We start from the raw sequence: 13,555 nt of genomic DNA on the forward strand, positions 1-13,555 counted from the left end.
GCAGGCAGACAGCATTTTTTTAAAAGTCATTAATTAGTAGCCATGTGACAGTTTCCATGCCTACTCACTTGCACTTGCACTTGGCCAATTTGCCAATAATCTTCATCGACCTGAGTTTTCAAATGTGTGATTATGTCAGTTGGAAATGGAAAACTCCCAAGCAAAGCATCCCAACCCGCCTGAGTCAGAGCAATTGTTTCAGGACAAAGTCAGCTTCTTGACAGGAGTTTCATGTTCACAGCTGCCGTCCCTGCTTCAGGCTGCCTTGCAGTGGTAATTAACTGTAATACCCATACAGGTAGTAAATATGGACCTAAGACAGCTCCACAAATAACGCTGGTGCCAGTCATCGAGGAGAGTTGTAAGTGCTTACACCCCCAAATTCCAGAAATGCTGAGCTGAGGAGGTGCAGCGTTCCTTTCCGTTGCTCGGATGAGGCCCTGAGAGGCCCACGTGACTTGCCTGGATTGATCCTCTAGGGAGGCCAGGTCACCGGCAGGGGCGGGTGATGCCCACCAACTCAGAACTTGCTCCGTCTTTAATAATCAAAGTCCCACTCTGCTGGATGCCAGCGGGGACAAGTGTATCCCACTCAATAAACCTGAACGAGCCCCCAGACTGCTCAGTGAGGAGGGCATCAGAGCTAAAGATCCATAGCGCAAGCACAGGTTCATTGCCCCTGTCAGGCCGGGAGCAGCGTGAGGCCAGGGAAACGTCTTGGGCACAACATTTACGGAGGCCCTAACTGTCCGGAGCTGACCCTGCGCTGCAAAACCCTGAGGGTGGGCACCCCTTTAAATTGCACCCCGAGGAACCTCTCTTGCCCCACCCTAGTCTGCGCCCAGCCTCTGATGTAAGCTTATATATTGAAACTTGGACCCTATATGGATCTACTATGGGCCAAGCCGGAGTCCGGTTCTCAACGTGGGACCAGGTCTCGAACTTTTAAATTTTAACATTTCATAGATGACGCTGTTTAGGTAGTTTCTCCCTTCTCTATGTCCTCTGCCCACATGGGTTCACTTTGGTCTGTTGTTTGCATGAATGTTTGTAATAGAAAGAGAACTGGATGTAGAGGAACTTGAGTTCAAATCTCAGCCTTGCAACCCTAGGCTGGGAAAGTCCCTTAAACTCTGAGACTCAGAGGCACTCATAAACAGGGATACTAATTCCTGATTGACTTCACAGATTTACTAGGAGGGTGAATTTAAATTCTGTGTGCACGCATTCGTAGACTCAGGTAGAAATCCTGTCATTCAGCAGTAGCAGCCGCAATAGCGAGCACCTCTTTGCTGGCTCAAAAGCTCAGAGCCTGGGCTACTGCTCATAAATGCCCATCCATCCTCACCAACTAAAACAATGATCTCTCAGGGCCAGGATCAGGAAGGCTCTTAGAGTTTACCTGGACCAGGGCCTTCCAACCTGGCTGAGTCACATCATATGTGGGAACCCTCCAGAAACAGCTTAATAAGCATGAGAGGGGCTTTGTTTTGGTTTGGGTCTTTTGGAAGACTAGACATGGATATTTTTAAAGAGACCCTCCATCAGGAGATCCCAGTGATCATCCAGGTCTGGTGAATCACTCATATTGAGTCCATAGCCTCTCGTGTTACAGATGAGGCAACCGCCTCAGAAAAGTTAATTTGCACAAGTCTCAAGTCAGCCTGGGAGGCCGGGCTGCATGGAGCTCGGGGCTCCTGCACGCCAGCCCGGGCTGTCAAGTGGCCTGTGGTTGCCACCTGGGAAGGGAGGGGGACGAGGAAACTTGGCCTTTGATTGGATGCATAAACATTTTCAGCTCATTGATCCAAAAACTTTAATTATGATTTTTTTTAAAAAAAGAAATGTATTGAGAAATAGGCTAATCATTATAAAATTATTAAAATAATGTTATTATGAATATTGCAGCTAACTCTTATTATGATACACATCTATCAGTATTATCTTGTTAATTGTATAAAATTAAATTTACCCCTCTAGATTTACGTATTTCTGGCTTACAAACATGAAATGCTTAGAAACAAAACAAAACACCTTCTCTGAACTGTAGTTTTTAGACTACATGGAACATCACCACCACCATTATGATAGGCCCAGGGCTGTCCAATGAGAACAGATCAAGAAAGTAGTTGACCCTTCTTGTGAATCTCGTTATTATAGGAATCAAATCCACCTTAAGTTCTACAATGCTCAGCACTCACAGCAAAACAATAAAAGCTGATTTTCTCACTCACACATCCTAGTTTCTTTCTCTCTGACAGATTATTTTAATCAAGTTGGTTTGTGAAGTTAAGATTTACCCTTGTCAATGGCAGACGATCAGGGAGCAGGGGCTGGCAAACTTTTCTCCTAAGATACCAGCTCAGAGACTCTTTTTTACACTTTGTGGGTCATATGGTTTTGTCACAACTGCTCAACTCCATCACTGTAGTTTGAAAGCAGCCATAGACAATTCATAAATGGGTGTGGCTGTGTTCCAATACAATTTTATTTACAAAAAACAAGTATCAGGTCTAATTTGGAGCATAGTTTCCCACTCTCGCTGTAAAGTCAATGAGACTACTTTACACGTACACACATGCACGTAAAAACATCTACCTCCAAATAAATTTTATCTTTCTGATCAGTTACATCATCTCGTCCCAATGTTTCATTGCTCAAAATGGTTTGAGGCCTAGAGCTGCTTTCAGGCTTGGTTTTAAGCCACTCCGAATGAGTCCTATTATTTAGTAGAGGACATCACAAATTACTTTTTTTGACTAAGACTGATAACACAGTAGAAAGATAAAGAATTCTAGGGACACATCGGAAAAAGGATGTTTTAAGACTAAGCACAACTCAAGACTCAGGGTGCCTACGCCAAGCGTCTGCAGCAGAACCCGGCACTTCTGCCGGGAGCGCCTCACTTACTTGCAGATGGTGCAAGCAAAGCAGTTGGGGTGGTAGGTCTTGCCCAGGGCAGTCACCACCTCTCCTTCCACGAACTCTCCGCAGCCATGGCAGCGTGTCCCGTACATCCTCTGGTAGTCCAGGGTGCAGAGGTACTCCCCGTTCTTGATGAAGAAGCCGCCTTGTGCCAGGTCGCAGCCGCACACTGTGGAAAGGCAAGTGCACATCTGGTCATTGACTGTTCGGCTGCTGGGGCACTTGCCCTCTGCATGCTGTTCACTTACTCTGCGATCTCAGTGGTTTGGGCTTAGGGGTGGGGACCGGTACAAAGAGCTATTTATTGTTGGGCTCTGATCTCTCTCTTGCCTCCCTCCCTTTTAGTTTCCTATCCTTGGGGAGCTATGCAATATCTCATACCAGTAAAATCCATTGGCCAGGTCTCAATGACTTTTGTGTTATGTCTAAGATTCAGAGATAATCAAACAGTCTTTGATGGAAAGATACCCTTGGTGCATGCTGTCTCAAATATGAACAAAGCTGTCCCTGGCAGTGCTATTTAGGAAAGGTACCCACTGCTTGCCCACACAACTGCTTTGTTTGAGCCAAGATTGTTACGGAGCTGAGTAATAAATTCCCACTCTATGAAAAGCAGTAGTTGAAATATCCAGCGTCTATTTTTTCACACTCTGGAAATACTTTCCCATAGCATTCTCTCGGTGCAGTAAATAGGATAAGCCAATTATTTATATATTGTAGAACAAGAGATAATAAAAAGGAACAGGCAGAAGAGAAAAGAAAAGGGAACTTGCCCAAAATAAAACTATTGTTCAGGACTTTAGTACATGCAAAAGAAGATGCTTTGCTGTGTCTGAACTTCGGTGGTCTCTTTCAACACCGCACAGCTGTGGATTATGCAGATGGGGCAAAGAAGCAGGTCCCAGGACGCCAGGGGCTTGGGCCTGGTCAACATGTTCAGACAAGAGGAGGCCACAGGAACTTGTCCAAAAGCAAGGCCTGAGAATCAAGTTGTCCACTGCCAAAGGACTGGAAGCAACGGCCAACGCTGGAAACCTCCGATCTTAACCCTCCAATTCCCAAGGTAGCATGATGCCCATACAATGAAGGGCCTTCGGCCAAGAATCCAGAATTCTTCTTGCTGATTCCTGCAAGCAGCTGAAATAGACACTAGTTGGGGTATGGAGGAGGTGAGTTCAATCACGAAACTTCTTGCCTAAGGACCTACTAGAACTCTTCCAGGATTCCTCTAGTTCCCATGACTCATTAATGCATCTAGATGAACTAGTGCTGATTACAGTAAGAGTCTGTCTGGGGCAACTACTCGCCACCCTCAGTTACCAGTCTTTACTAATTGCAAAGTTTTTTTAATCCTCACCTGAGGACATTTTTTTTTCATTGCTTGTAGAGAGAGAAGGAGAGAGAAACATCAATACAAGAAAGAAATATCGATTGGTGGCCTCTTGCATGTGCCCTGACTGGGGCTTGAACCCACAACTTGGGTATGTGCTCCCACCAGGAATCGAACCTGCAACCTTTTGGTCTCTGGGATGATGCTCCAACCACCTGAGCGACCACACCAGCCTGGGCACTAATTGCAAACTATTAAAGATAGTCAGGGTGACATAGAACCTACAAACAAGATTTCCACTGTGGATTCATCAGTCTTTGCCCGGATCAATACTCCACAGCTATGACCTCCTTCTTTGCAATTTACAATCAATTAACCCAAGAGTCCACCACGCCTAAACAGGACCGTCCTATAAATACTCCTGTGATCACATTATCTGAAAACAGCTCATTCACCACCTGCTGCCTTCTCTAACCTGCCGGTGTCCCCGCTGCTCTCACACCTGCCTCGTCCTTACCAAATGGGTCCTGTGGGTTGAGAGAGTGCACATACGGACGAACCTCATTCTGACTGCAAATCCCTTCCACAACAATAAACACAACGGGGCAGGGGGTGTGCATTTTACAGAATACCTTAGAGATTTTCCTTCAATATTCTTCTATGTGCCTATCTTATTTTCCCACAAGATGACAAAGCACTTTATGGGCAAGGGTCCTCCTCTGTACTTCTTTTGATTCTTCTTCAGGAAACTTCAACCATGGTATCTAAAGAAATACTGGGGACACACTTTTTGAATTAAGTGGAAGCGAGCCTCAAACTTGATGGGTTCCCCTGGATTTCAACCTTCAGCGACATCAGTAATTAGGATGACTCATTTGCTCTTCCAAACTTTGGTATTTCTCAAAGTCACAAGAGGTAAAAAAATAATGCATTTGGACTACTAGTAATTCCCTTTAAGTTCTCCTCTAATAACTTATGTTAAGTTAAATCTTCCTCTATAAGATGTGGCAGCAACAGCGTAGTCTTTATGCTAATACAGATTGCGACAGCTTCAAAATAAATTCTAAAGTTTTAGAGATTTCTTGCATTTGTTGCTTCCTTAGGGTACCTCTATGCAGCCTTTTTAGTTCACGTGGTTTTATGAAATTGACATAAACGTGATCAATGTTTTCAACTCAGTTTTGAGCAGCACAAGAACTTTAATTTGGGGGCCAGGAGCCTCAGATGCCTCCTTTCTAGAGCAAGCACCGGTTTTGATCTGGCTCTCTGCCAGCTGGTAACCCATCACAGGGCAAAAGGAGTCCTTCTGAACTTGCTCTGGGGACCTGGAGGCCCCACATGGCTGCAACCTGGGTTCTTCCTGTTTGTTTCCGATGGTAAGGACCCTGTGCTCTAGAAGTACCACTTGTCGCACACCCAGGTCAGAACCTTGCTCCACCCTGCCTGGGCCAGCACCTTCCCGTCGCCTCCCAGCCGCCAGGCACTGCAGCGGCGGGTGGGGCAGACGCAGGTTATGAAACTCTTGAAACACCCACTGGTGGACTGGCACTGTGGCTGCCAAACACGTCCCATCCTAGTCCTCCATCCTGTACACGAACCAAACTGTAAAAGTATTTTATGTCATCGAAGATGTTATCCTATTTATTTTCTCAAGCCCTTTCTTCATAAACAGTACAAAGGTAGACTTTGATATAGTGTCTTCCCAAACCATCAAATATTCCACCGCAGTGCAGGGCGTCACTAAATCAGTCATGGCTCGGAAAGCCAGAGCAGTATGTTTAAAAGTATCATGCACTGGAGCTCAAAAGAATGAGCCACTGCAGCCCAAGCTCAAAATAGCCGAACAGAGACTCATAAACAATAACATGAGGGGGCAGCTTCCCACCAGAAATAACTATTTGCTAATGTATCATCCTGGAAGCAAACACTAACCCTCAAAAAACATATTGAACTCGTTTTTCACATTAACTTCTAAATGTCCATAAAAATCAACAATCATTTCTGGGAAAGAAGATACTTCGAAGGCCAACCAGATGGCAAAAATGGGCCCCCAAAGCAAGGCTCGTATTTAATTCAAAGATTGAATTTACAATAGTAAGTAGAGAGAATTGGTAGGAAGGGAATCATTTTGGCACCTCTTTTATTAATAAAACCTTTGACTATGTACTAAGTGTGTTTTTGACACTAGTAAAACTTCATGTTCACACAATATTAATTAGAACCAGCTAAAACAATAAAGATGTAACCCAGAATAATCTCTCTCAATGTACCTCTTTTTTTCTTTTTCTTTTTTTTTTTGCCTTCTGAGATTTGGCCCACAACACACACACAGGTGCTGAAGTCTCCCAGGCTGGCACAGAGCACATCAGTAATGAGAGGGACCGGGCACAGGGGCTGAAAACATGCACCAGGGAGACATGAAGGCTGGCCGTGCTCCCTAGGACCTTGCTTACCCCAGGCAAACCTATCTCAGATGGGCCCACATGTGTGCACATTTTGGGCCCATAGGTTAATTTTATTAAGATCTATACTCTCTCCAATCCCCTTCCCCTTTTCAAGCTGCAGAAAGATCTAGGCCATGCATCTTTGCTTTTTAGGCACCGAGGAGACGGCCTCCATGAGAGGTACATGGGCGTCTATAAGCTGAACCTGGAGAAAACAGAGGAAGGCACAATGCATTGCTATTTTTATCAGAAGCAACAGGAAGCAGTTAGCGGGAGGCGGGGTTGTCTGTTAACCTTCCTGAAGGGCTCTCCTGCCCAGCCTCCCCTGCACACCTCCAACTAAGAGGCCCCTTTTGCCAGGTGGCTTGCCTGCTCCGCTCTGCCAAAGCTTTGACTTGCTTATAAGGCCCCACATCTTCCAAATGTTCACGTCACTCTTCCTGAACACCAGCGCTTCACTCCTGTCAACCTGGCCCTCCCGCCTCCTGCCGGATGGACACCTCCTCTCACCCCCTGCCGATGCCAACCCCACCCAGCCTCCCTGGCTTCACTCAGGTTTGACCTCCTGATGAAACTGACAGCTGCCCCCCCCCCCTTGCCTCCCAATTCCCCCCAGCTCCAATGCTTCAGGGCTGGGAACAATTATTGACATTTGACTCGTATTTAGTATATGCCGTCTTGTATTATACTCTATACTGCCATTGTGATTTTCTCCTTGCCTCAGTGCAAGTTTATTAAAGGCAGAGGCCACTTCTTATGCTGCTTTATATCTTCCACAATACATAAAGAGATGGCAAAATACTGTCCCTCTCCTCAGAACCCATACTGCTTTAAACCAGGCTGGTATCTGGACGGTGTGGGTGGAGCCCAGTTCCTTAGGCACAGCCTGAGGAAAGGGCATTTCGGCTTGACTTTGAACCAGTAATCCTGTCTTTGCTTCTGAAAGTACCTGATTGGCATCAAGATAGTGGTGCCAAGGCAGTAAATCCGCCCCCTCCCAATTTCTTGAGTCTTTTAAGACTGAACTTCCTTAGTCTCCGCAACCCACTGCAACTCAACACTCAAGAGACCATTTCAGTTCGCAGGTGCTACGCTGTGTCGGGTCAGACAATGCTCTACTTTGTGTTTTAATAAAACCAAGAAGGCCCTGATTACGGAGAATAAGAATGTGGCTGGTTAAGTGCTGTGTGATTTAAGGTGCATAGAAAGAACCTAGAATGGGATAGCACAGGGTAGCAGCAGGAATAATTAAAGGGCTGAGGGGGGAGCGCTTAAAAAATAAATAGATGGGATCGGGACTAGAGCGAAGAAAAAGAGGTCAGGGAAATGAAAGAGTCCCAGTGTACGGTGGGTTATTTTAAGGAAATCAATAATCAGCTCTTTCCCATCTAAGGAGGAGAGAATGGGGAGAAGCTTGCACGTATTGGGAGATGCAGGTTAGATAGGCTGACAGGCATAACCTCAGAGGTGATGGCAGGCGAGGGCAGCCTTCTGCAAGAGGCTGTGCCACATCTACAGTCGGGAAGGGGTTGTGATACAAGAAATGGCCTTTCTGTCCAGGATGGCAAGTGTGTTTATCCCTTTGAATATGCACAATGTGATAATGTTACTTTCCTGGCCCTTATATTTAGGGTAGATCACAGGGATGATATCTCAATGACAAGAACATCAAATTCATCCTTTGACCACTTTCTAAAGTTCCATTTTGGAAATGAGATATAAACATAAAGAGTTAGCTCTTATAGCATATAAATCAGATAGTATATTTTACTTTTAAGAAATATCTCAATACAGAAAACCCTTAATCTGTATATCCAGACTCTAACTTTCCTCCATTTCACTCCATAAAAATCCTTGCATTTTAGAAATGTACATATTCCACATGGGGTGATCCTGACCTGCTAAACCTCCTACAAACCCTCAGATGGCAGAAATGGAAAGTACTCCTACAGTTGGGATGCTTTTCCCAAACCTCTTCCCAGAACCCAATCTTTAAAGAATAATTTTAAAAAATGTACTGCAATTCATTGACATTGGTGGAAGTTGTAGCCTGAGTTTTCTGATAGTTTTAGATAAATACTTTAAAAATAATTTTAATGTTCACAGGCTCTCTTGATGGGTGGAATATTAGAGAGGTTAAGGGATTTTTAAAATTGACCAAAAGCTAGCATTTTCCACATCTTCTAACACATAGTTAATTAAGACTCCCCCGGCTAAGTGGCAACAGTCTCTATTAAAACATAATTTTGTGTGAGAATGTCTGCTAATCCAGTGCTACCTTGAGGGAAGAGTGTACATGATCTGATTTTTAAAAATTTCCATAGACACCCCATATTCAAAAATCTTTCTAAATCTATGTGGCTATAAATAACATATAACACTAGTTCCATTTTTGAAAAGGAATAAAGTTACTCTAATTAATGTTTAAAATGCCATCTTTCAAATGACAATGGGAACAGCCCAGTTCCATTCATGTCTGGTAGAAACTTGCTTGGCCAAGCGGAGGCCGGTGCCAGCTCCAGCCACACACACCCCTGCCTTCACCATCCGCTGCCTTCAGCAAGGCAGCCCCTACCCCTGACGACAGCTACCGTGCCGCCCCCTTCCAGTCCCGGGGAGTTTATTAAGCTCTCCGGAGCATCTGTGCTTTATCATGCCTTGTCCCCTCTTGGCAACATCCCCAGACCACAGAGCCCTAGGTGGTCTCTGCAGCCTCTGACCACTCACCTCCACCTGCCCTGCTACCAGTCACGGTCCGCCGGTAAGCACGCGGCCTGCCTCCAGATCACAGGTCCTTCAGGGGGAGGAGCCGGGCCATGTATAACACCCTCAATCCTCCACAGCCCAGCACAGCTGAACGGATTGGTGATACATGCTCTCTATACATTTCACATGGTAAAGATGTAAAGGCCATTGAGATGGATGTTCTCAGGTTGATTTATGCAAAAATTAAGTGACTTTTAATTTAAAAAAAAAGAAAGCAAATCTGCTTTTTGGAATAATGAAGTCCATTTAGTTGGCTTTTTTTTTTTTTTTTTTTTTTTTTACTAGACAGAATTAAGTGGTTGCATTTTAGTCTTTTATCTGTCAGAGCAAACTTTTCTTGCTGGAGGGCTGGGGGTAGGGGGAGCAGTTCTGGATGACCTGCCCCTCCCCCCACCACAAAGACACCATGAACCTCCTTCAAAATCTTTCAAATCCTTCAAAATGTGGCACGTTCACATTTTTGCTCATGTAGCTCCTTTTATTTTCCCCTTTATTGTACAAATCACAGTTAGTCAATCATACCTGTAAAATTATTTGAATGTCTGATTAATATCCTGTTTTAGTCCATTCAGGCTTCTATAACAAAACTGGTGGCTTATAAACAACAGCAACTTATTTCACACAATTCTGGAGACTGGGATGTCTAAGGTCAACGTGTCTGCAGGTTCAGTGTCCTGTAAGGGCCCGTTCCCTGGCTCACACATGGCCGTCTTCTCTCCAGGGCCTCACATGGCACCAAAATAAGGGAGCTCTTTGATTAGAGCACTAGTCCCCTTCATAAGGGCTCCATCCTTCTAACCTAATCTTCTCCCAAAGGCCCCACCTCCAAATACCATCCCATTGGGAACTGGGTTGCAATATATGAATTTGGGAGGGGAACCAAATAATCCAGCCCATGGCATATTGCTTTGAGCTTACAGATGCAGAAAAACTCTATGGTAAGAGAGTTCTATACCCTTTCTTCTTTTGTCCCATTCAGAATCCATAGGACATCTCTAGATACCATGACTTTTCATCTCCATGTTAATACTAGTCAGGTATGTTTAGAACATATTTCTATATCTACTGCTTAGCTGAAAATTTCATACCTAAATTCTACATTTAATGAAGCTGTTCTACAGAAAAGCCCAGTTCCTGGAAATTTCATACCCCCTCCCCTAAGTCAGTTGAAGCCCTAGAGCCATCAATCTAAGTGGTTCTCAAATACGATAAGCCTAATACTTAGAGACCTTCATAAAAATGCTAGGCCCCAACCCCTCAGAGGCTCACCGGTGAGACTGCGGTGAGACCAGGGATCTGCCTCCTCAACCGGCACCTGGTTAGGCTGGGGTAGCTGCTTCTCAGACCATGCTTTAAAAACCCCGCCTCACGTGTTTTATAACGCCTCTCCAGGGAGCTCTCAAACCACATATGTGGTATCTCCAGATGCACTGTACCTCGTGAGGTTCTCCACACTTCTCCCTAAAGGTCCTTGTACTCGTAAAGAGAAACTGAAAGTTTTAGAAGCTTCCAGGAGTAGCAGAAAGGGTGGCGCTGGTTCTCTGGTACGCTGTAAATACTCTTTCCTGGAGGGCCCCACCCAGCAGCCCTGCACAGGCCTGTCACGGCAGATGATGGGACACAGAGGGGGCCTAGGGGGCATGGCTGAAGAGCAGTCTGTGTGTATCAGAGATGGACACGGGAAGGTACCTCACAAATGCCACCCCCATCACGGAGAGTGGCGACTGGCGTCCTCATTCATGGCTTCAATGTGGACAAAGGTTTTTGGCTGTTGACCTCATTTGTGTCTTGGTTGATCTTAGCAACCAAGGAAGGGTTCCAAAAGAACCCTTCTGCCCTATGGCTTTTGCTCGGTGGGCATCACCTCTCTAGGTACCCTCAAAGCCCCTTCTCAGAGTAAAGAAAAAGAAACGACCAAGGCGGAGTCAATTCTTACAGGGTACTTTTCAAATCACAACCAAAACGTCACTAGTTCAATCAAATTAGCAGCAGATTAATCTCACCAAGTGCAGTTTCTATACTTTTCAGTGGATGTCATAGTTAGGACAGGTTATGGACGCATCCCAAGACCACACTGACAACAGCCGCATCACTTCCAATGCCAAGCCATGCACACGATCAGGATCTGTGCCGCCCAAACTCCCAATTTAACGTATGTACCGCTTTCACTATTTTTTTTGCCAGAGTCTTGATCTATCTATTCTCTTCCCTTCAGGGTTTTTTTTTTTAAAGCCCATTTTTGTAAAGTACAATTATTTAAAAAGACAAATGTATGCCAATACCATAAATCAAAACTTCAGTGCCACTTCCCCTGCAAAGAATCAGTAGAAATAAACATGAAATAGTGTTATTAAGTTTGAACTTTGATACCATTGCCTGATCAAGGTCCCGGACTGGAAAGCTGATCTCTCTTTGTTATAAAGACCTTCTGCTTCATGAAATTAGAAAAGTTAAAAACAAAACAAAGGATTGGATAAAGGAGATGTGGTACATATAGACGCTGGAATACTACTCAGCCATGGAAAAGATGAAATACCGCCATTTGCAACATTTCCATTTCTCAATGGACCTTGAGAACGGTATGCTAAGTGAAATACGTCAGTCAAAAAAAAGCTAAGAACCCTATGATTTTACTTTATATGTGGGATAGAAAACTGAAACTCAGAGACACAGACAGACAACAGTATGGTGGTTACCAGCAGGGGGCAGTAAAGGGTAAAAGGGCCAAATACATGGCGACAGAAGATGGTTTGACTTTGAGTGGTGGACACACCATGCAACATACAGATCATATATCATAGAAGGGCACGCCTGAAACCTATATGATCTTATAGGCAAGGTCATTGCAATAAAGTTAATTAAAAAAAGAAAAGACAATATATGTTTTTCATTGTGTGAGAGATGCTTTGTTCAGGAAATACAAAAACCAATGTCTTCTTCTCAAACTAAAAAAGACATCAAAGTGATCACTTCATAAAGTGTATAAATATCTAATCACTATGTTGTACACTTGAAACATACACCGCATGTCAACTGTAATTTGAAAATAAATTTAAAAAATTTTTAATTAAAAAATAATAATTAAAAAAACCAATTTCCTCCTTCCCACACTTAAAAAGACGTCAGGGTGATCACTTTGTAAGTTATATAAATGTCTAATCACTATGTGTACACCTGAAACTAATATAATATGTCCACTGTCATGAAAAATAAATTTAAAAAATTTAAGAATATTTTTAAAAAGACATTGATTAAAATCAAGCCTTAGTGACCTGTATTTAATATTTTGGAAATAAAAATCTATAATTAGTATATCACTCAATAATACACATTTCATTCATTCATTCATTCATTAAACAAATATTATTGAGTGCCTACTGTAAGCTCCGCTTTCTTCCAAGGCCTGTTACAAACCCCCTGCCCTGCTGATGCCTGCATTCTAATGCAGGGAGGCAGGCAATAAACCAAGCATACATCACTTAAATTGTATACAAATACATATACACATACAAACACACAGATGTACATCTATACAGGTGTACACAGCAGGTGGTGCCAAGGATGACCTTTTTTTAAAAGTGACATTTGGGAAGAGACCCAGAGGAAGTGGGAGAGAACATCAGGCGCATATCCAGATAAAAATCTTGCCAGACAAAAGGAATAGTCTCTTTTCCTGCATGTGGTACCCACCCTCATCCAAATACAAAGTCCCTGAGGATGTTCGGTACTTGGTTTAAGAACAATTAAGCAGGTCAGTGTAGCTCAGCAGTGAGTCAGGGAGAAAATGGTGGAAGATGAGGTCAGAGAGTAATAGGGAGGAGGAGTCTTGAAGGTCAAATTAAGGTCTTCGGATTTCACTCTGAAAGACTAGAACATTCTTTGGAAAGGTGACAAAATATGGCTCTTTCAAAGGATCACGTTGGCTACGGCATTGAAAATAAACTGCAGAGGGAGGCAGAGGCAGACGCAGAGACTTAATGGAATTATTATTCCAGGCAAATCAGGATGGTGGTCGGAGCAGGGTGATTATCTTCGGGACAGTGATAGGTGGTCAGATTTTGTACATATTACAAAGCTGACAAGATGAGCC

General features: G+C 43.9%; 1 protein-coding gene across 11 annotated transcripts in view; it reads right to left on the minus strand.

Annotated features, from left to right (window-relative positions):
- ABLIM1 (actin binding LIM protein 1) overlaps positions 1 to 13,555 on the minus strand; it is a 260,716-nt gene that overhangs the window by 112,129 nt on the left and 135,032 nt on the right. For all 11 annotated transcript variants that reach the window (XM_054581575.1, XM_054581574.1, XM_054581573.1 and 8 more), the window contains exon 3: positions 2,911 to 3,094. In XM_054581575.1, coding sequence (XP_054437550.1) covers positions 2,911 to 3,094 — 184 coding nt within the window. The remainder of the gene's footprint in view (positions 1 to 2,910; positions 3,095 to 13,555) is intronic.

Source organism: Pteronotus mesoamericanus, unplaced genomic scaffold (genome assembly GCF_021234165.1).
Source record: "Pteronotus mesoamericanus isolate MK-2021 breed Mesoamerican mustached bat unplaced genomic scaffold, CSHL_Meso_final contig_657, whole genome shotgun sequence".
NCBI lineage: Eukaryota > Metazoa > Chordata > Mammalia > Chiroptera > Mormoopidae > Pteronotus > Pteronotus mesoamericanus.